At 39.2% G+C, this 23,371-nt stretch overlaps 1 protein-coding gene across 1 annotated transcript in view; it reads left to right on the plus strand.

The window, feature by feature from the left end:
* Positions 1–254: 254 nt before the first annotated feature.
* LRP12 (LDL receptor related protein 12) overlaps positions 255–23,371 on the plus strand; it is a 50,079-nt gene continuing 26,962 nt past the window's right edge. The window contains exon 1 of the mRNA XM_036404663.1: positions 255–650. Coding sequence (XP_036260556.1) covers positions 572–650 — 79 coding nt within the window. The 5' untranslated portion in view covers positions 255–571. The remainder of the gene's footprint in view (positions 651–23,371) is intronic.

Genomic DNA, 23,371 nt, shown 5'->3' on the forward strand with positions numbered 1-23,371 from the left:
TTTGGGGCTGCTCAGCCGCCGGCACATTCACCCTCCCCTCTCCGGAAGCGGCCCCAGCCCCGCTGCTGGCGGGGGCTGCCTCGCTGGGACGGGGCGGGCCGAAACTCGGCGGCTGCTGCCCCGACGGGGTGGGAGGGGAAGGAGGAGGTGCCGAAGGAGGAGCGGGCAGGGCGGCGCTGCGCCGAGCGCGGCGGCTCGGGCCCGCCCCCGCCGTCTGGGGGCCGCCGCTCCGCCCCGCTCGCCCGCCCGGCCCGCGGCTGCCGGGAGCGGCTCCATGCGCTCGTGCCGGCAGTGCGCAGCCGCGGCGGAGCCCAGCCGGGAGGAGGAAGCGGCGCGCGGGGAGGGAGGCCGAGGCCGGCGGCGGTGGCGGCTCATGGCTCGGCGGACGGGCGGGCGGCCGAGGCGTGTGGGCCGCTAGCGCTCCCCGAGGCGGCGGCTCCGGCGGGCGAGGGGGCGAGGCGCCGCCGGCCCCTCCTGCGGCGGCGGCGGCGGCGGCGGCAGCTCCGGCTCCGTGTCGGGGGCGCGGCGGTGGCAGCTCCGGCTCCGCGCCGCCTCCCCGCGGGCGGGTGTTATGGCCCCTTGGGGGAGCGCAGAGGGCTCCCCGGCTTGGAGGTCAGCGCAACTCCTGCTCCTCGTCGTCTCCTGCTGCGGTAGGTACCGGTCAGTGACGCCGCCCGCCCGCCTCCGGCTCGCGGGCCGGGAGGCGGCCGCGGGGGAGGGGGAACAAAGCGGCCTTTCTCCCGGCCGGCCGCGGCGGGGTCCCTGGAGCCTCTCAGGACCGCCGCCACGGCCGGCTGGTGTCCCCGTACTTCCCTTCTCTGCCCCCAGCCCCGTCTCCTCCTTCGAACTCGACTGCTCCAAAATTCGCTCCGGGGTTTTTTGTTTGTTTTGTTTGGGTTTTTTTTGTGTGTTGTTAATTTATTTATTTATTATTTGTGGGGATGGACGGAAATCTCCTCTGGGAAGTCCTTAAAGCTGCGGCCGGGATTCTGGGATTTGGCCCAGCTGCCCTGGGCTTGCTCTCCCGCAGATGTGCGGTGCCGGGAACTCCGGAGTTGGCGCGGGGCCGCACAAACAAGCCAGCCCCAAATCCTCTGAGTCACGAGTAATCGCTGCCTGTGGATAATAGGGATGGATGCTTGGGAGATGTTCCACGTCCGGCCAGGACCGAACGAGGCCTGGTGTCGGGGGCAGGGCGGCCCCTCCGGGCCGCGGAGTCGGGGGCTGGCACTGGTCATGAGTTTGTGACACATCGGCACAGGCCTGGAAGACCTTCCAGGGACCTTTGCTTCTGCTCAGCCTATCCGCAGTTCATACCCGAAGAGGATTTCATTCCTGGCTATTAACCCATCTTTAAAGCAGAACTGCTAATGAAAAATATTTGTGTAAATGTATTGAGGTTGGTTTTTACAGTGTAAAGGTGGCCCAGTAACACATGACAGATCAAAACCACAGATGCTTGACAAAGAGAGTCGTCTCATGTTTTCTCAGGGAGTTGTGTTTGTTTTAGGAAGTCGAGCATAGGCTGTGTCCATGGGCCTCAAGCAGGAAAAGCAGCCTTTGGCACAGAGCTGGGCATGTGCCTTGCCCTGAGGAGGACAGCGACAGGGGCCCTGCTTCAGCAGTTCCTGATGTAGATGCCTTTGCCCTAAACAAACGATTGAACATAAGAAATTGGAATCTCTATCACTGTTGAAAAAGCAAGCTTGTATTTGGAACATCAAGATATTTCAGATTTGCCTTTGTAAAGTGTTTTGTCGAGCGCATGCCTGTGCTGTAACAATCAGTCCAAACTCTAAAAATGTAGATGTACTACATAAACTTGTAGGATTGTTTCCCATTTCATATTTACATGAGTAGAAGAGTAAGGAAGGTTTCTTCAAACAGAGCTACAACTATGCCAGTACCTGTAACCAAATAGATACGCTGGTAAAGTTTAATTTTTGAGTGGGTATATTTGCATAAACAAGTGGGGTACTGACTAGTCTTAAATGCATATTAAGTAAAGCAAAAAAATTTCATGTCAAAAGGTAAACTACAAACACAACTGAAAGGGAGTTAGCTATTGGTGGAGCAGGAAGTGGTAGCAAAAATCTCAAGTTTCGATGTATTAAGCTGTTCTTCTGTTTGCATACTTAATGTACTTAAAAAATTAATTTTTGTGAAAAGGTTTTTTAACAAACTCAGTGTTCTGGTTTTATTATACTCATCACAGAATTGAAATTAAAAGTCAAAACTATAATTGTGATATTCCTCATCAGCCTGACCTAAGTAAAACGTTTTGAACTGTGATACTGTAACTTAGGTGTTACTGTCAGCATTTCCCTTACAAAAACTTAAATCACAAGCATAATCTTTGGTTTGAGAAAAACCAACCGAAATTAAATTTTTTCTGGATAATGCTATTCATAGACCTTTAATCAAGACTTTTGAAAGTTCAGCCAAGAAGGCTTCATAAGTTTCTTCTGCCTTGCTAAGAAACACATCACCATCCATTAGTACCACTGCCAGGAAGGAGAAGGTGCTTCTGATTTTGATCAGCATGCTGTGTCACTTCATCCTCATCAGGAATTAGTTTCTCTTAACAGTTTTTGTTAAAAATGTCTTAAGTTCTGACCAGTTTCACTGCTCAAAGGAAAGGAGCTTTAACGTTCCTAGGCTATAGTATCTGAAACAAAGGCAAGCATTTATTGTGTAGCTTTCTCTAGCTTTCACTTTGATTTCTCACATTTATTTATTTTGGGAGAAAAAAGTGAGACTGGGAACTATGTCCTATTAAAGCATTTTAACTTCCTGTACCACTGCTTTTAGCTCTTCCAAACTGATTTAGTATTGACATGAATTTGATCAAGACTGCTGTCAGCATAGCTCTGGACTGTAATGTTGATGCTGAGCAGAGCCTTGCAGATATCATTATGTTAAGGCTTTGAATGCAGTAGACAGTACTCAAGGTAAATGCATGCCTGGGAAAGCAATGGTGCATCACTTCAGTTGCCTTCCATTATGTAGTTGCACAGCTAAAATGTCTAGAATTTTCTGCTAATTAAAATACTAAATTCACCAAGGTTGTTATGTGGGCATTGAGCTCTCCAGAGAATGTTTCTGTTTCCCTGTAGTTGGTGAATTTTTCAAACCTTCTTTCTGATGATGACTGTAATTATAAAAATTTGAGAAGGAGGAATACTGATGAGTGAAATATTGGAATAGCACTGACTGACAAGAATTACAGCTTGGTAGGGCATCGGGCAACAGTATTTTTGGTTTATATTTCCAGCCTTCCTGTTGGCCTTGAGAGTTTTATATCCAAGAAGTAATTGATTTTATGTGTCTCTATATAATCCTGGCCTAGCTTTTACTGGGACAAATATTAAGGCATTTCTGCTTATCTCAAAGGCCATAACAGTTATCTGAGTTTAAAACAGAACCATATGTTGTGCAAGTAATTATTTTAGGGGGAAAACTGTTGTTTTAGAAATCAGTCCTGTTCTTGAGGCAAGTATTTTTCAAACCCAAGTTCCATGATTGATCAGCTGTAAATTAAGTAGATCTTGGAATCATAGAATCGTGTAGGTTAGAATAGACCTTCAAGATCATAGAATCCAACTTTAAATCCAGGACTGCCAAGTCCATCATTAAACCACGTCCCTGAATGACACATCTACATGTGTTTGACTCCAGGCATGCTGATCTTATTTCTTTTTTTTGCTGTAACATAAGTTTCAGTTAGAGAATTGAATTTCTAATGTTACCACTTTGTTTGATATTTTTTTAACTCTTGGCAGTATGGTGGTTCATATCTGATTGGTACTGTGATGGAGCACTTTCAGGACCAGTTTGTGAGGGATTGGTGTTCAGAGCAGAAGCTGAGTTATGAAAACTCTCTGAGGTGGTATAGTGCCAGAAGCTAGGACATGCCTTCCTTTGGAATGGAGTCTGGAAACATGGGTATTTGGCTTCTTCAGCTTTCTGGAAATTCAAACTTTATATAGTCTTAACTATATTTGTCACCTAGATATATTAATTTGAATTTCTGTTGCACTGAGCAGAAGACTAGAGGCAATTTCTATAAAGTTTTGTACAGTTGGTAGCAGTCAGTGCAGTGGTACAGTAGATGAGTCTCCCTGCTTCTGACTTCCAGATGTAAATGTTTGGCAAAAAAATATTTACAGTAGTAGGACAGGGACACTAAAAGAGTTCCAAGGTAGAAATGGCATCAGAGGAGGTCAGTCTTATTTATCCTTATCTCTAGGTTGGTCTTTGGTTTGGTGGGTTCCCTTGGAAGCACTGATGACTGAGAAACATTAGTAGAGATCATAAAAGAATAATTCCCCAAAATTGTGATTGAAACGGTGTTTTATGTTAGACTACTGAGACCACAGTGCTACTGATATTATTTTGCCCTGTTAAAGAAAAACATAGTACACTTATATCAGCTTTAAAACATTTAATTTTGGATTAGAACCATTCTAGGTTTCTGTACTACAGATGTTGCTGGAAGTGATAACTATGCTGTGTATATAACTCATACTTCATTTGGTTCTAAGGGAAGACAAGTAAAATTGTCATAAAAGTTCACTTGTCAGGACCCGAACTTCACTTGCCTGTCAGTTTGTTAATGATGGTGTGAATGTAGAAAAATAAGTAGTTTTTTGGGTTCATTCACCTTGTTTGAAATAACAGCCTGAATCATGTAAGCAATTAAAGTCTGCCAGCCAGTTTATTCAATTTTCTAAAGAAGTTGAACTCTAAAGCCAGAACAGACTGTCCTAAAGGAATCGCTTGACTTAATAAATTATTATATCTTAAACTCTTGACTGTCAGTCTTTAGTGATATTTTGTGATATACTGAACAGATATATTTTGCTAAGCTATAAATCGTATTATTGGCAAAACCACTGCATTTAATTTATTAGAACAGTTTTGTAATCCTTTAAGAGAACATGTCCTAATTTTAACACTGTAGAAATTTATGTTGTCTAATAAGTTTATCGTATGTCAGCTTGTTCAAGTATGTACACATTCAACTGACTGTTCAGAGCCAATATGGCATCTATAGTCAAAATGTCTGTGAGGTCATGTGGATAATATTTAAAGCAACTTTCATTCAAGGGGAGGAAAAAAAAACATATCCTAAACAACTTCATAGCAAAAAGTTTGAAAATTGAATATAAGGTAGTCGGTGTAATTGTTATTATGCAGTAAATGAGAATACTGTCAGCCAGAGAAAGAGCAGAGGTGTACTTGTAACCAGAATCATGACAGAAGCCATCTGACTCCATTCCTGTCATTAGAGCAGAGCATGTAATGAGGATGGCTTTTTCATCTGTTCTGTCACTGCTAGGAGAGGAAGAGCTCTACTGCATTGGTGTTGGAAGGACCCTACAGGTGACTACTTGATTCATTTACTTCAGTCACTGCTGTTTTAATATCAAATAGATGTACATTGTATCAGTATGATTTTCAACTAAGCACTAAATATTTATTGTTTTGTACTTGGTCTGGCTAAAACTTAAAATTATTATCAGTGTTGTGATTTGTTAGCAGATCTCAAATTTTTAAACTTTGTGCCTTTGGTGTATTAGGTACATTCCTTCACACATAATATACCTTTGACCAGATTCCTCAAGTTTCCCAAGGTGTAGACATTATTTCCATACTTACGAAGTATAATTCACTAATTTCCCTACAGGTTTTTAAAAAATTCGTGGGTACTCTTTGTACTGTGTAAATAGTGTGGTTTTGCTTTCTTAGATGTCTCTGCATTTTCTAGTTTTAGTGTTCCATTTATACTGTCCCAGATAGTTAATGATTATGTTGAAATACTGGAACAGGTGAGATATCTAGCTAGGCAGTAATTGAGAGAGTTTGATTTGTTGACACCCTGGGATGTTTTTAGCTTGTATGCATTTCAGAATTACTGGCTGTGGTGTTTTTGCAGTACCAGTTATTACTTGAGGTGTCAGTTGGTTGGCAAAATTGAGCATCCATAGTTTACATGGTTTTAAGAAAACACTGGGTACCAGTGCATTGGATACTAAAAAATTTGGTTGTAGATTTGAGTTCCTGTGTTTATACCCTCAGTAGAAATAAATGCTCAGACTGGTTTATAGCAGGCTGTATGATACCATACTCTGAAATATTGTGAAGTATTTGTGTTGTTCTGTTATTTTTTTGTTCCCTATACTTGATTTTTTGCTGCAGTTGTTACTTCACTGATGATTCATTATGCAAAGCTTTACAATTGCTTTGAAATATACACTATTGATTCTTGTGAGTATCTAAGTTAAAACTACTGAATTCAGCATAATTGGCAGATCAGTGCAAACACTTCAAAAACGCCCTAATCCAAGTTGTGGTTCGGACTTGTTTCTCAGAACAGCTGCTTTAAATTTTGGATGTACTGTTAACTTTTGAAACATTGTAATCATGGTAGCAGTGTCTTCTTATCAAGGCTAGCATATTTAATAGCTATGTACTAGCTATTAAATATGTACTAGATTTTTTTTCCTGCTATTCTATTTGACACTGAATTTTAGGTTATGAGGGAATTTCTGTATATCTTTCTCAGCTATTTAGTGAGGAGGAACTTTTTGTAACTAGTCAGGAAGTTAGCAAGCAAAAATAAAAGCCTCCCCGAAATTAAGAAAGCTTACAAGTAGAGCATGTTTTGAAGGGAGGAAGGGAGTCACACAAAACCATTTGGTTTAGTAGCTGGAGTCAAGGTGGTCTCTCACATAAGCATCTTGTGAGTTTTGGTACTTATGAGACTTTCCCAGATACATTTATTTGGTCATGGAATTTTTTGTTGTGCAAGAAAGCTCAATGTGGTTACACTCAGTAAATCATAAATTCTGCAAAGCAATGAAAGTGAACTAGTTGTGTTTCTCTGTGAGGGGAAAGTACATTTGAACTATATATATTGAAACTGCATGTTTCACCCATGTGATTGTCTGTAATTCATGACTACCCTTTGCTTAACCTTGCAGATGTTTCCTCTGCTAAGTGGAAGCCCCTGGGACTGACTGTGGGTGACCAGAGCAGACATGCAAAGTCAGTTGTAGCCATGTAACAGTAGAGTGATCCTCCAACAAGCAGTGTGAGCACACTTTGTCATGTAGTAAAAGTGTCTGTAATGAAGTTCCTTGTATTTAAAAGTTAAGAAAAAATTAGTCTGCTAGAGGGTCCTATATCTTGGTTTTATTACTCCAGCTTCTTATGCATGTATTGGGAGATAGAGATAAGTCCCTCTGTAAGTACAGAAGGATTGTGAGAATATTTACTTTGTGGAAAAAATAAGATTTTCTTCTAATTTATATCTAGTGTTACTAGAAATAATTTTGTTCTAGTCAATAGTGTATCTTAAAAATTTAATGATCCTACTAATTTAAGGAGCTGCTTCTTTAGAAACAACTTTTCAATAACTGAAGGCAAGCAGTGTAGAACAGAAAAATGAAATCTTGTTTGATGTACCTTGTAGTGGGAAGGCACACACATTCATATGCTCTGACTCTAGAATTTAGCTGTATATGAATTTTCATAAGACTTTGCTTAATATCTTTTTTCCTATACTTCACAAAGGGTATTATAATTCAGTGAATTAGTGTTTCCTGGTAGGGTGTTTTCCTTCTAGGAAATTGTATGGAACAGCTCAAATAAAAGCTTCCATTAGAGATATTGTAGTAACTAGGACTGAGATAATGAATACATCACATGCAGTAAACAAATCCATATATATGTGCTTCTCTTGTCACATAGATTTAAGTGGAGAATTTAACCTTCCCTTTCTTTATTTCCTGCACATAGAGTTCAACAGAGTAATTTTCAAACAGAGATTCATTTTAGAGTCCTAATTAAGGTGCTTTTTTGTTTGTAATATTGTTGTATTTACTATAAGTAAATACAACAACATTACAAACAAAAAAAGCACCTTCATTTTACTAAAGAATTACATTTTTCCATTTGCTGTCTTCTAGAGAAGTGCTTAGGGAGAGTGCAGAGGGATTTAACTCAAAATGTGTGTTTAAACAACTTTGAAATATTTGTAACTGGACTTGAGAGAATACATATTTCATTTTTTCCAATTTTTAATTTTTAAAGGTATGGAGGAAGAACATGATCTAAACATCAGTTAAAATTACCTAAGAGAGATGTCTACTCCTCAGTTAGGAAGATGAATGACATCAGACACATGACTCTTGGTCACAGCAACTTGCAGCTGGAAGCACTGATGGGGATGGACTTGGGTGACTGTATAATTAGCAGAAATAGCTTCCCTTGTCAGGGCACCTCCCATTTGTCATGTTTCGTATCTAAAGGTACTGAAAAAGCAGTCAGTTCCATGGCTAAAGTTCAGCTGGTGTCTGTGGTTGGAGAGATTCATGATGACAGAAGAGCTGGCATGGCAAGGGAGGGAAAGTTTGGGATGTCTTGTTAAGGTGCGTTCATAGCTAAATGTGGCAGAACTGTTTTTCAGAGTGGAATAGGAGGCCAAGATGTCTACAAGAACAGCTGTTTTGTAAGAGGTTGGGCAAATAGAGGGAAGGAAAGGAACCATCCTTTTATTTTGAGGGTATTATGATGCCTGAGTGAGCATCTAATCAGTCAAAGAGGTTGCTCTTATGGGCAAGGAAAGAAAAGGTTTTGAATGCAGAAAGAGCTTGGAAATTTCTTGAGGTCTTGATCTCTGGCTATCCAAGTATTCTCAGGCAGAGGGGTATTACAGGAACATTAGATTCCTGCATTTGACCTGTACTTTAGCAAATAAGGAAATAAATAACTAGTAGAGATCTTTGAACATTTTGTAATTCAGCGAATGGTTTTCGTCAATATTTTTAAGCTTCCATTTTTGTGATCCCTTTTCTGGCTGATACTGGCGTTTGGCATTTCTGCACTCCAGCAGCTTTACTGCAGGATGTGCCTGGGATCTGCATGTTTATAGAGTCCAGTTACTAATAACCTACCTCCCTGTTGTTGCTCATCCAGCTAATGCTGTTGCCAGTGCCTGTTGCCTAGGTGTCATGCAGTTTGTCTCACTTCAATTCCAGATTTTAAATTATCTGTTGTGTCTGTCATCTATGCATACAGTAACAAAGCCTCAGTGGTATCACAGTTCTCATGCACATGACAATCCAATATACCACAGCTGAGTGATAATGTTAGTAACCTCTTTTTAGTCCACAATACTAGCTTTCCGGTTTTCCTCATCTGTTGTGGAAATGTGGGATCGTACAGAGGCCTTTTGCCTTTACACTGTAGATGAGTAAGGCTTGAGGGGAAGAACTCTACCTTTGTTGCCTTGCCATAGTGAGGAGCACAGTCCACTTTCCCCACTGTTAGTTGGAATTGCAAAGCTTGTGTGTAGAGCTGTAGTGGGCTGATTCTGAATGAATACCAGGCACCCACAAAAGCCACTCTTTAACTCCCTTCTTCAACTGGACAGGGTAGAGAATGTATAACAAAGGGCTAATGGGTTGAGATATAAGATCCTTAAGAGAGCTCACTCACCAAATATGGTCATAGACCAAACAGACTCGAGTTAGAGATATTAACTGAATTTAACAAAATTAGAGCAGGAAAATGAGAAGTAAAAACAGACCTTAAAACACCATCCCCCTCCCTTCCCTCTTTATTAGCTCTACCTCATTTCCACCAGTGGCACAGGGAGACAGGGAATAGGGGTTAGGTGAGTTCATCCCAGTTCATCCCTGCTGCTGCTCAGGGAGAGGAGTCCTTCTCCTGCTTCAGTGTAGGGTTCCTTGCATGAGAGACAGTTCTCCATGAACTTCTCCACAGGCAATAGCGGGAACTGCTGCATCATGGGCCATTCTTCCTTGAGGTGCAGTCCTTAAAGAGCAGGCTACTCCAGCCTGGATTCCCCATAGGGTCACAAGTCCTAGCAGGAAACCTTCTCCAGTGTGAGCTTCTCTCTCCACGGGGTTGCAGATCCCTGCCAGGAGCGTGCTCCAGCGTGGGCCCTCCCGTGGTGTCACAGACTCCTCTCAACATCCACCTGCTGCAGTGTAGGTCTCCTCCGCAGGTGCACGTGGATCTCTGCATCCCTGTGGTCCTCCATGGGCTGCAGGGGCACAGCTGCCTCACCATGGGCTGGCTGCACCGTGATCTGCTGAGGAATCTCCTGGCTCTCCTGGACACAGTGGAAGCTTCCAGCAGATCTTGTGGAAAGCCAACTCCTGTAACCAACCCCCTGCTACCAAAACCTGGCCATGTAAACCCAATATAGGTGCTTTTAAGGTTCATGAGGAGTTTTCCTGGAAAAAGTAATCCTAATTGTGCAGATTAGTAGGAGCAGCAGTGCAACTTCCCTACACAATGATGGCATCCTTCAAGTCAAATCTGCCCAGAGAGTAAAGTTAAAGTCATTGCTGGGGAGTTGAGAGACATTCCTTTACTCCTACAGAACAGAAAGTTTTATTGGTGCTTGATAGTGACTTTTTTGAATTATTATCTTGAAATATTCAGCTGTATATCACTCTTAAAATGTAAAGTAAAAGCATGGGAGCCAGGAATATGTATGTGAAAATTAAATTAATAGGTCTGTGTTTGACTTCCTTTCACTAGTTTTCTGAAACCATCTGTATTTTGAAGCTTTACAAAGAAGGTCTATCTGAAGTCTGAGATAGCAGTTTAAAGTTTTGGTCATGAAGGAATTCGGCATAAAATATAAACGCTTTCAGAAATGATTGATGATTAAAATAAAGCTGAATTTAAGTTTTTAATCTGAGGTCTTACTTCCTAACCATACTGCACATTTGAGAGCCAATAAAGTGCTCAAAGTATCTAATTTGAAATAAACATGTGCAATTTCTCAGTCATTTGTGTTGCTCAACTAAAATGATCACATCAAACAATTTTTTTTGAGGGAGATGAGTTACTGTGGTTGCAAGGAGGTCTGAACTAGCTTTAAACTTGTTTGAATGTGGTGTATAAATTAGTGCTATGAACATAAGGATCATGGCGTTAGATTCTTACTAAGCAACTCCTTTATGCCTGTACTGAAATACATTGTACTTTGATGTATTTTTGAAGTGTCTTGATGATACTTAAATTTATTTAGGCAAGTAATCAGAGTTTGGTTTGCACTTTATAGAGTTCCATTGTCCTGGGAGTGCTTTTCTCCCAGATCTGGAAATCTGCTCTTAAACAGGAATGATATGTACTTAAATTAGCAATATACTTCATTATATAAAGGCAGATAAATAGGAATTTGAACATGTAGGCATTATGTCTGACATTGATCTTGTACTTGTCACCATGCTGTGTCACATTTTTTGCTATTTTAAAATACAGTGCCTCCCTTTAAAAAGGCCGTAGGAGCAAGTGCTGAATTTTGTTATCAGGTTGGCTTTTAATAGAGTGAAATGTATGTAAAATGAAAGTATTTTTTTACCCTTTATTTTCCAGCTGAATTAATGCATTGAAACCTCCTCTTCCAGCTACATTTCCTAAAAAGGAAAGCCCATAGCTGTTGGAACCTTAGAACCTTTTAGATGCAGAATAAAGTATCACCTGTTGTGGCATTTAAAAAAATTGCGACACCTATACAGTGGTGAGGACAAAGGCCAACAGAAATGCCATCTGTGTGGCTGCCTTAGCCACAGTAAGCCTAACCAGTTACCTTCTGGAGACTGAACCAGCTCAAGTACTTTGAGTGAATACACAAATGTCTTGAGAAATCACATTGTCTTGATGCCCTAACACTGATAATGGCAGATTCCATCTAAAAGTTACCATGTAATGTCAGTTCTGAGCCTCTGAGTACTTCTGTAGATGATCCAGAAAGAAAAGGGAGTAAATAGTCAAGTGGATAACAATCAGAGTGAAGTATAAACAGTGTAAGAATTTGCAAGTATGCTGTCTTCACAACATCTGCTTTATCACAAATAAGCCTTACTCTTCAGTTTTGTAATCTCTATCAACTTGAAGTTTCTCCCTAATTTTAGAAAGTTGTATATGTATCTACCATCAATAACAGATGAAGAATGAAAACCTCTGGTACAATGAAATATTCCAGGTTTTCTTTATACTTGTTTCCCAGAACTGAACCTCTTCTTGAGATACCCTTTTTGTTTCTCAAAGAGCCAACACACAGCAAAGCCAATGCCCTTAAACTGTGACTTACTATTATTATTCATTAGACAAAGTTACCAGTAAGGAATTGTACGGGATGTAATCTGCTTTCATCAATGCAAAAGTGTAACAATGCTTTTCATGTGCATTGAAAAGAATCTACATCCAAAAGAATACAACTGCCTGTCAAGTTTGGTAAATGGTATTAACATAAGAAAGTATTTTTCTCTTAGCTCTTTTTCCAAAGCATTCTTCATCCCTTCAAAAAACACTTTTTTTTTCTTTTCTTTTTTTTCAGTCTTACACAGGTTGAATCTGAGTGTCCCAACAAATGGCTGTTGTTTCTTTCCCTAGTTGGCTGTTAACTTCTCATGTGATCTCTCTTTATAAAGGAGCATGTATGTACCTAGTGGTGACTTGCTGGTACTGAGCTTTCTTCTCAAAAATAGGCTTACTCCAAAAGCATGCTGTAAACTTCACTTACATCTGAATTTACTGTGCTTCAAGATGTGACACAGTTGGTAGCAAACCTTCAGTAAATATTTTTGTTTTAATATATTCTTTGCATTATCTTCTAAAAGCCCTTTACTCTCTAAATAAGGTTTAATTATTAAGATAGACTAATACTGACAGTATTCCTGTAAAGTATGTTGAGCAAGGTAGAAACTGAAGCACAGAAAATAAGTAGCTGTTTCATGATTGTGCGTGCATAGAGTTTGTTACTCCACATTTCTGATCCTATACTGATTCTGTGCGAGTGAACCGGGAAGTCTTGATTTGGTGTAATTTAAGGCAGAGTCAGTGTGGGAAAAGACAGGCTTATTAAAGGAATGTGAGGCAACAGGAGCATGACTTAATGATCTGAACTCCTCTGCAGAGAAGTCTCAATTCTCAGTGTAGGAAGATTAGTCTGGCCCTTAGAGGGAAGATAGAGAATGAAGAGTTGTCCTAAATTATTTAAATGCCAACAGCATCCTTCTGGGAAATACCCAGTTGCTGAGTTTTGTTATAGAAGTGGAAATAGGTTACTTTCAGAGCAGTGTCTGTTCTGCTTTATTTAAAACTCCAGCTCTTATCCTTGTCTGGTTTTACAATTGTTACTAACAACTGATTTCCTCTCATCTGCTCATTAGAAACACAGTCTATTGTATAGTTCAGCTGTGTTTAAGTGAGTGGATGCAGAGTGCTTTAAGAGTTTTAGTGATGATCTGCTGCTGCCGCTTAAAGAGCTCCTTCAGACCACATACATTTTCTTGGAAGCAGAGGTAGAACATTCTTTATCATGGATTACTGTATTCTTTGTGGAATCTGTTACACTTAGTAACAAATCTACAATGAAACCTCTATGTTGGAATACATATAGAAATGTTGTGCCAAACGTAGAAATAGTCCAAAGTGTTTGGAAGTTGTGAGGAGTCTGCAGATATGCACAGCTGAGTGATCCACAGGAAGTGAAGCTTGAATTGATAGTTAAATTGCTGGGTAACAGTGAATATACTCAAATTAAACAACTGAAGTGGCTTTTGGAGGATGAGGTGAACTGGATGGACAAAGGAGCAAGCAGTTACTATGTAGCTTGACATTCAGTCATCTGGTGTTTATCAGAATTATTCTTGTCAGGATTATCCACAGAGAGAGTTAATTTTTTAAAATATTATCCCATATATTTTAATAAGTTCTTTTTAGGAAGCTGGATTGCAGAAAGAAATAGTTGTTTCAAAATACCCTTAGGAAGTTAATGACTTGTGTAACAAGTAGTGAGAATGTTTTTTGATCAAGAAAAGCATAGATCTGAAGAGCTTGTGTCAAAGAGATGAGGTGTACTAGGTGTAGGGATAGCATACTGGAAGGTAATTACAAATATGAATGTAAGGGTATGTGGTGATAAGCATTTTGGAAGTACCTGTTAGATGGCATTCTCTTCTCCAAGGTGCTCATTCCTCTTACTATGTTTAAACCTCTCTTCCTATTTGTGCTTTTGTCGTTGGAAGCCTGCCCTAGAGCAAATGTGTTGGTATTGGTGTGCGTGTTTGTTTGTGTGTGTTTGTTACTCCTGGCTGCCTGCTTTCCCCCCCAAGGAACTGATGGTTTGGTAAGGTTTTTCAGAACACTGCAGGATGGTGCTCTTTGGTTTTCCCAGTGCTCATCCCCAGTAGGCAAGTTTCTTTGAACCTCCTTTCCTAGTTCTGCTGGTGGGATAGGCATGTGGGTGAGCCTGAGAACAGGAGTATTAGAAATGGGCGGCCTCCTGCTGGCCTTGTTGAAGCTGAGGGAGATGGTATGGTTCCAAGTACGGCTGTGTTTCAGTGAAAGGAGGAAGCTTATTTCTTTATCATTCATCTCCGTAGGCTTTTCCATTGGTAACTGAATGAAAAAGGGGGAGTGGGCCAATTCACACTTCTGTAAACCTGTTTCAGCTATCTAACTTCTGAAAACCTATTTGCTCTTTTGAATTGCAATGAAATTACCTCTAAAACATGATAGTTCAGAGTGCAATGTACCACCACACTTGAGTTAATTTGACCCTGAGATAAACATGTAACATGAATTTTATAGATGTTTCCAATTCTTTGCAAAGCTCTTTGAAAGAAATTACGGTTCTGCTGCCTGGGACTACATGGATGTAGTTGACAGACAGATGGGAATATCTGTGCATATTTAAGGAAATCTGGATGTAGTTCAAATTTCATGTTACAGAAAAGAATGAAAGATTCTTCAAGGCTTAGAGCTACTGTAATATAATAAAATTTGGGGTTTTGTGACCAATAAAAAGTGAGACTTTCTCTTACCGACTACTGAGAGTAGGCACAGAAAGTGCCTTTAGGGTCATACAAACAAGCCTTCATTTGTAAGCGGTGGCGTCTGTGAGTAATTGTGATCCTTAAGTTTCTGTGACAAATACTTGCTATGTAAAAAGCCAAAACCAGAATCCATAAAGCAAATTACTTGTGTGTCTACTTTAACACAGTTACAGTTTTTCAGGGGTAATTTGTGAGTCTCAGGAATGTAGTTTGACAGTGGAAAATTACATACTTAAGTGTTTTAAAACAGTCTTTGTTGTGTTCTTCAACCAATGTTAGGTATACTATGGCTGTCTTGAAGTTGAGCTGTACTCTACTGAACTGCAGCTGCCTAAACTGTCTATCTAGTCAGATGCTTATCTAGCTCTACAGAAATTTTGATTTCTGGATTACAGGATTTTATTTTTCTTTTTTTTGCAGTTGTGGAGTCAGAGTATTATCCAACACTCATGTTTGTAGTCACTGATAATAGATTATCTTTTCTAACTACTGGGAACCCCCATAGCAAGAGGCTGTAGTACCCTACAGTCCTGTGCAATAAGAGAAACAGTATTCTGGCTGTCAGAAGTGCACTTGTTTCTAGTGCATATAAAGGTGGTAACGTTAACTGTGCTTATCTTAGAATTACTGTATTAAAAGTGTTTTCACATAATCTCTCTTTTCTCTGTTACTACCTCCAGGACAATCAATGTAATTCAGGATTTCCAGATATTTCATGAAAGGGACAAGCCTTTCCCTTTGGTGCTCAGAATTTTGTACTTTTCTCTCAGTGACGTGGGGGAAAGTGGGAAGGTGAAGCACAATGAGGGGATAGCTGTTAGTACAGGATACCTGTGTGTCAGTTCTGTTTCACCTGGTTTTACTCTGCTGTTGTTCTGTATTTCTTTAGTCCTGATAGCTTTATCACTTATGAACATTACTCAAGGCTAGTCATTCTTTCCTTTGTGCTTCCCACCACCTGGGTAGTTCTGTCCATGGGAAACACAAAGTCATCATATGTGCTTTCTTTAACCCCACCTATCTCTGCTGTGCTTCCTGTAAAGCACAGACATTTGATTATGTTTTGGAACGTGGTGGGTTGAGATTTCCAGTTTTTACAGAGCAATGAGTTCTGTGGAGCAGAGTTGTTTTTCTTGTTTGTGCAGTTCCTGACACAATAAAGCTATAATAATGAGAAAAGTTTATTTGTACTGTTACAGGAAAAATAGCCATGCAGTGATATGTTACTGTATCATGAGCCAAGTAAAGAAGACTCCAAATTCATCACAAATTTATTTTGAAAATTTATTTCTAAGATACTCCATGGTGTTTGAAATAAAACAAGTGTACTCATGCTCATGTGTGACATACAGCACCAGCATTATTCTTGCAGGACAAAAATCACAGGATTTATAGCAAATAGCGTGGAAGGGAAGGAGGAAGAAAGGAAAAGATCTTTTCAATGAGAGGGAGAGAATTTGGGTCTCAGTGATATGCATCTATTTGTCTATTGGTTTTAACTTTTTTTGAATACATATAGACAGTTTCTAGACTTTTAAAAAATTATCCATGAGGCTCTCAGGACTTTCCTATTTGGAATCAATTACTTGAATTAATGCAGTAGCTGTAGTGGAGTTTTCTCAAACAAGAATATAGATCTTGCATAAAACACTGGAGACAAAATAATTTTTACTAAATCATAAATTATATTGGCTATTTCCCTCATCATGTTTGCTTTGATAGATCAAGTCTATTTGAACAAAAGAATCTAAAAATATCAAGGGTGCCCTGCACAGAATTCTTTCATGGCTGCTGAGTGTACCCATTTAAGTATGTGCACACATGTTAATGTTAGGAGTATGCTTTAGCAATTTCAAGATCTGATTCTTACTTAAAGAAGCTACTGATCTGGGTAAAATGATGTCTTGCAGGCCATCTATCTTCTGTTAATGTCTTGTCTTTTTTTACTTGTTGCGATTCACAGTATGTTTTGAGGAATGCAGTATGTTATGACCATCAGGTTGTAGCAAGTTCATCTCTTATTCTTCCTGAGTCCTGAGGATATTTAATAAGCAGCACTGTTTAGACAACTCTAGAAAGTTAGTGTAGCTAATTAATAACCCTTCCTATCGTAGCAATTGAAATTTCCCAGCTGACATCGTTAGAGCAAGAACTGTGTCAATTCAATGGCTTTTCCGTAGCGAGAACAGAAGCTCCTGTGGTTGCCTTTAAACTCGGTGACATCTCCACTTCTGTCCGCTGTAACTAGAGTAGATCAAATAGCTTGTAATAAATAATGAAATTAATTTTGCACAAGGTTGTTTGCATGCGACTAACAAAAATATTGTTTCACACATGTTGAAGGGACAGGCAAAAAAGGTGCATTGCCTTAGAAGCTCTTTCCCCCTTTGGATGTGCTTTTTCACACTGGGTGCACAATGGGTGCCGGGTTACACTGTGCAATGTTACTTCTGCACTTTAATTAGTTCAGTGAAGCATTAACAAGGGACCAAGAGTATGTCTTGTGTTACTGGAAGGTAGCTGGGCAGACAGCGTGACATTTGGTTTAAGTTCAGTTTCAGTGTGAATAGGTGCGTAGGGTCTAAAAACTCCAGGTACCAGACTATGCGTAAACAAGTCTGCACAAGTCTTTGCAAGGTCTGTGATTTCAGTGAACTTTTTCATACGTTAAAGGAAACGAGTTTTCTTGGGAACTTTACAATGCTTTTTAATTCTATCAGTAAGAAAACAAAACACATTAAAAAGTATAAAAAGTTGTCAAAATCAAAGTTCTGTTTCTAGTAATAATAGCAAGAAGGAAAGAAAACAGTTTTATCTTTCAAATGAGGATATTTTTCTTAGATGCAGTAAACATGCAGTGTTTTTATGATTTTTATATTTGATATATGTGCAAAATGTGCTCTAAATATACTGTTGCTTTATTGCCCTTCCTGGTAAACTGCTTGCTTTCAAGTCACTTGTGTAACTACAGTGAGTTCAGCTGGGATGTGTTGCAGTTAATTCTAACTTATTGTTACTGTCATAAAGGTGGAGTTAAAGCTCAGCAGTGCTATACCACTGATTCCAGTATTCCCTGGTTTGCTCAGGCCAATGTTCCAAAAAGAATATAGCAGATCTAGAAATTATGGTTTGATTTCTCCATCCCCTATTTTTGCTTCTATCAGAACTATGACATTTTCTCCTTGATCTCTGTCTGGATTGTGACATCTTAGACCTTCTGCTGAATAAAGGCTTGAAATAAATTGATGTTGTAACTTTATTTTATTAATCCAGTTAATTCTGGATATTGAAACCATTTTTCTCTAGAGGTATCTTAGGCCTTTTTTTTTTTTGGCGCATGACATGTAGGCTCACTAGTAAATGTGCAGCAGTAGAGCAGTGTTTTCCTTCTTTGCAAAAACCCTTGTGATTCTCCCCCACCCTACAATATCAAGTACTCCTACACTAGTTCAGTCTTTTTTGGAAAAAAAAAATCAGTGTTAAATCTGAGTCATACTGTAGTCTGGAACCAGAAGCTTCAATGTTTTGTGGGTTCCTGGTAGAGATTCATGGAGTAATAGGAGATTATATTTTCAGCCTTATAAGTTTTTGATGGTTGCAGTTACTATTTATGAATAATGATTTAATTTCTTTTGTTAGCATTTTTTCAGGATGGCACAGGCGCGAATCGTGAGAGGAAAAGAGTTAAACCAGCAGTATTTTATTTTAAGAATATAGGACCTGATGAAGTCCTGCTGTTAGCATTTAACTTGTGACAGAGTAGTGAAATCTTCTTTTTGTTTGTATATGGTTATGGGGTTTTGATTTTAATTTTTTAAAATACAATACACTAGCTCTACATAGATTGTTGTGTGCAAGCATTTGTTCCTGTACTTACAGAGAATCAAGATAAGAAATAATTTAGCATGATGTAAAAACAAAACCAATTTTTTTTACTGCAGCTGTAATTTAAAGAAACCTGTAGGCAAAAGTACGAAACATGTGAAGAGCATGAATCAAATTTGCATTGCTCTTCCCTCTACTGTATAAGCACTGTGCAGCCCACACATCAAAATTTTCCCCTAGTCTGGCACTTCTCAAATCTGACGTAGTTTAAATTCTGAAATGGGGTTTTAGAAAAGGATAGCTATAGCCATTGAACATGTACAAATGGGCTAAGCAGTTCTTTCATAACTGTGTTTTAATACTTTAAATAGCTGTTTAAAATAGCTAGAAACTTGGTTTTTTTCTAGTTTTTTAAGTAATATAGCAGTGGAAGTTTCCAAATAGGAGGCCAAAGTGTTAGATTCAAATTAGTGATAGGGTCTAATCAGCTAAGAATAGGCTTCTAACCCTCATAATGGACATAGCTTATTAAGGACGGGTAGGCAGTATGGTCTCTCTTGCTTCCCCTGCTAGTTTGGATCTACTCTCTTTTCCTCTGATTTCCTCACTTTTTCTATTGAGATTTAGTTGTAATTTAGGTGACTGAATTCACTGTTTGAATTGTTTGATTTTGGTTTAGTAATCTGTTTTTTTTTCTACTCTGTCTAATGCAAAGTTAGATTGCCTGAGAAGATGTACAACCTTCAGGCAGCAGTCAGTCAGGTAACCTCCCTTATACCTGGCAGGGCAGAAGTAGGGTAGGGTGTGACATGAATAGAACTACTTATGTACTTTAAATCAGGAATCTTGTTGAAGCTGAGCCAGTGTCTCTGCTAGATTTCCAATTTCCACTGCTTGCTGCCAAGTATATTAGAGCTGTCTATAAATAGTTTGTGGAATTTTTGACTGAGAATAAAAAATAATGTCAGGTTCTTTTCTGTCCCTGCCTTTTAAAACAATAACTGAGAAGCTTTAACTGTTTTCTTTGTTTGTTTTTTTTTTGTTCTGAAACTTTCACACAAAAATCCCTCGGTCAAATCAGTTTAGCTGCTACTTTAAAATTATGTATTTTAATGGTACCAGACTCAAAATACAAAGAAGAGTGGAAAGTGACTTAGGCACAAGAATGTGAATCATTTGTAGACTGCAGCATCTTCGAAACGTTTGCTCGATGTTTCCTGATGGTGCTTTGGGCTCTGTTTTGAGACTCAAGCATCATCTGGATGGCAGCATGTATGTGAAATTTGTATTATGGTAACATCTCAGATGATAGGGAATTTTATACAATTTCTTATGTGTGTTGCAATGGCATTCACAACTGGTGTAATATTGGTGAATAATGTATGCAGTGCCTAGTGAATCCAGAATGAGAACTTGTGTAGTTTTCACTGAATGGCTGCAGAGGCTGAGCTTATTCCTGAAATTGAGGTGGAGCCTCCCTGGCAGCACTGGAGCTGTGGTGAGTAGAGGACATGCTTGGGGTGTGTGTTGGTACATCCCACAGCCTGGCAAAAGGGGATTCGTGGAGCAAAACAAGTTATGCTGAAGACACAAGTTTGTGCTATATATGTTTCTAAAGGGTTTTTCTTGGACTAGGTCTAATGTGGCCCAGAAACCTCAGTATCCATTACAAGTAGGAGTATATTCTCTAAAAGAAATCCAGTTTACTGATTCCAAGGCCCCAATGTAATGTGCATGAAAGCACAGGAAGTGGAGGAGATCAGGACATTCAGAAACATGTCCTTACCAGAAACAAAATACTAATGTAGACAGATCCCACGTTCGTGCTATAAAACTATCAGGAATAAAGAATGTATTATGTTTTGGTAGAGAAGCTAATAGAGTTGTAATTTGTAAATTCAAAGCATTTACTGATGTAGCAAACTTAGATTTTTAGAGTATGGATTGTAATAGTCAATTTTCGAAGAAAGAATGCAGACTTTTTTTAAGTTTGGAGGTAATTACAATGCTAAGAAACGTAAAAGTAGGAGGACATTTGTCTTTGGAGATTTTTAATTCAGTGTTACAAATTATATCATTATAGAATGGCCTGTGCTATTAAAGGACCATCTATTTCACCTACTGTAGGCAGGGGACTTTCCACTAGACCAGGTTGCTCTAAGCCCCATCCAACATGACCCTGAACACTTCCAGGGATGGGGCATTTTTAGGGGCAGAAAACATCTCTGTTCTTCACCAGCCTCACAGCAAAGAATTTCCTCCTGGTATCCAAACTAAACCTGCTCTCTTTTGGTGTAATCATTACCCCTTGTCCTGTCACTACAGGCCCTCTCCAGCTCTCCTATAGGCCCACTTTAGGCACTGAAGTAACCACAGCTGAATAACCACAGCTCTCACTCAGCCTTTCCTCATAGGAGAGGTGCTCCAGCCCTCTGATCACCTTTGTGGCCCTACTTATGGCAATAAGAGTAGGTGTGATGTTCATTCAAGCGCTGAATAACTTTTGAGCTTAGGCTTTTTAGAGCAAATGTGGTTTTGGAAGCTTCATGACTGTTTTATTCACCAAGAAATGAATAAAGACCTGTTTTTCAAAAGTGTCATGCAACTACATGTTATACAAAAAGTTCCTCTGAGAAAAAGAAAGGACAATGTGAGAGAGTGATTAATAGAAGACAGTGTTAGACAAGTTTTGAATGTACAGTGCAGACTTTCAGCAGCACCATTCCCATTATTTTATACCCAAGAATAATTGTCTAAGCACGAAATGGTTGATATTGGTTGTTGCAAAAGGTAAAAAAAAAGTCTAAAACCCACATAAAATTATTCAATTGCAGAATTGATCCTTTAGGTTTTGTCTTAGTTTACTGAATAAAGTTATATCACAGTTGGTCTAAAATGAAAATGGTGCCACCACGTAAAATAATAGCATTGAGCAAATTCTGTGCTTTATTTGCTTTTACATTGAAATTTTATGTGCTTATTTCTGGATTGTGTATTGTTAAACATTTAAATAAGCCACTGTTTCAGTATAGTTTCATCTGTTAGTCATTTTTATTCTTATTTAGAGAAATTACTTATGCCACTGTAGTGTTTGCATATACAACACTTTCTCATTTTGTCTGAACACTGGCTTTCACTCTTTGAAATTTTAGATATATTAACTGTATCCTCTTTGTAGCAAGTGTTCTTCTGTTACTGGAAGGTGCAATAAAGGTTGTCACTGTTGCCTTGCATGTCTTCAGTAGAAAATCCTGACTGATGCCTATGTGTTTCTGTGTATTGCATGTGTAATTTTATATTAAAATAAATGGTTTTTTAATCCATCCCTCACATAAAGGATACTTGGCATCTTGCTGCACATTTGAAATCTGATTTACAAATGATCACCTGAAATTCTGGTAACTCCAGTACTTAACCCTAAGGAAATATGGAAAAAAAAAAGTAAACCTAACTAGTTAATGCTAAACTGTTGATTTAAAAATATATAATATAAAATTTGTCAATAACTCTTCTAGAGATTCTTCAACCACACTGGAGATTATTGATCAGTTAATTCCTAAAAGTATAATCCCTTCAGTATCATCCCTTCTCATGATACTTTTTAAATTGCTTTCTGTCATGAGTTGCATGTTGCCCTTTGTCAAGGAAGTAAGCAGCAGCTGGGTGTAGGACAAAAACTAGTGGTCAAAGTGCAGTACACTATGTAAAAAGTCAGTGAAGACAGGAAAATATGAGATTACTGTGATTTGTGAATCTTATTCCAAGTAGTTGATCCAAATACATATTGGTGCACAAGCTAATTTTATTTCATGCATATCTCTAATAGAAGGGATGTAGTGATTGGAAACTAAACTGTCAGAAGGCAGAAAATAGTAAAATGGTGCTACCTGTAAAAGCTTGGGTGGGTATTGTAGAAATTTGGGAATGATACTGCTAATTTGCGTTTTTACTGGATATGGAGATACTACAAATAGTTGCCTGACTTCAGTGGACTGTATGTTCTGAGCTGTGCTCCACCTTAGTTTGAAGCATTTCCTGGTAGCAATAACTCCATATTTCACAGACTGTTCTGGGGGGTGTAAGTTTCAAACTATTAGACTGGTTTGGTTTTTTTTTTTCCCTTTTTCTCCACTGTTTGCTTCACTTTCAGTTCCTTCACTCATGTAATTTGAAGTGCACATGCGTCTCTTCCTGTCTTCTCAGGAAGAGAAAATTTGAATTTCTGGAGTTCGATTTAGCAGTGGTTGGAGAACACATGGTGCACAGATAGAAAAGAAACTACAGGAGAAACCTTAATTTTAGAGACTCTGAGTTATAAATGAGGGAAAACCACATCTAGTCCTTTTTGCATGCTCATGTCCATCTGAGATTACAGAAAGTATTTCTTTCATTTGGTACTTTCAGTATACTGAATACTGATCCTTCTGTAGTGCAGGAGAGCTTGGCAGCAGTATGGCCATATACCTATGCATGTGTAGCTTTTGGCTGTGGATACAGCTTTAAATTCCTTCAGCTGATGCATTTTATTCCAAATGCACATTAGTTTAGCAAATATAAGGAAAGTGTTCAAGAGATGAAGTTGTAAATGATGGGTCAAAAGACTGAGAAGGCTCCTAACTGATTTTTTTTTTTTTTTTGGCTCATTTAATGCAGGTGGC

Source organism: Molothrus ater, chromosome 1 (assembly GCF_012460135.2).
Source record: "Molothrus ater isolate BHLD 08-10-18 breed brown headed cowbird chromosome 1, BPBGC_Mater_1.1, whole genome shotgun sequence".
Taxonomy (NCBI): Eukaryota; Metazoa; Chordata; class Aves; order Passeriformes; family Icteridae; genus Molothrus; species Molothrus ater.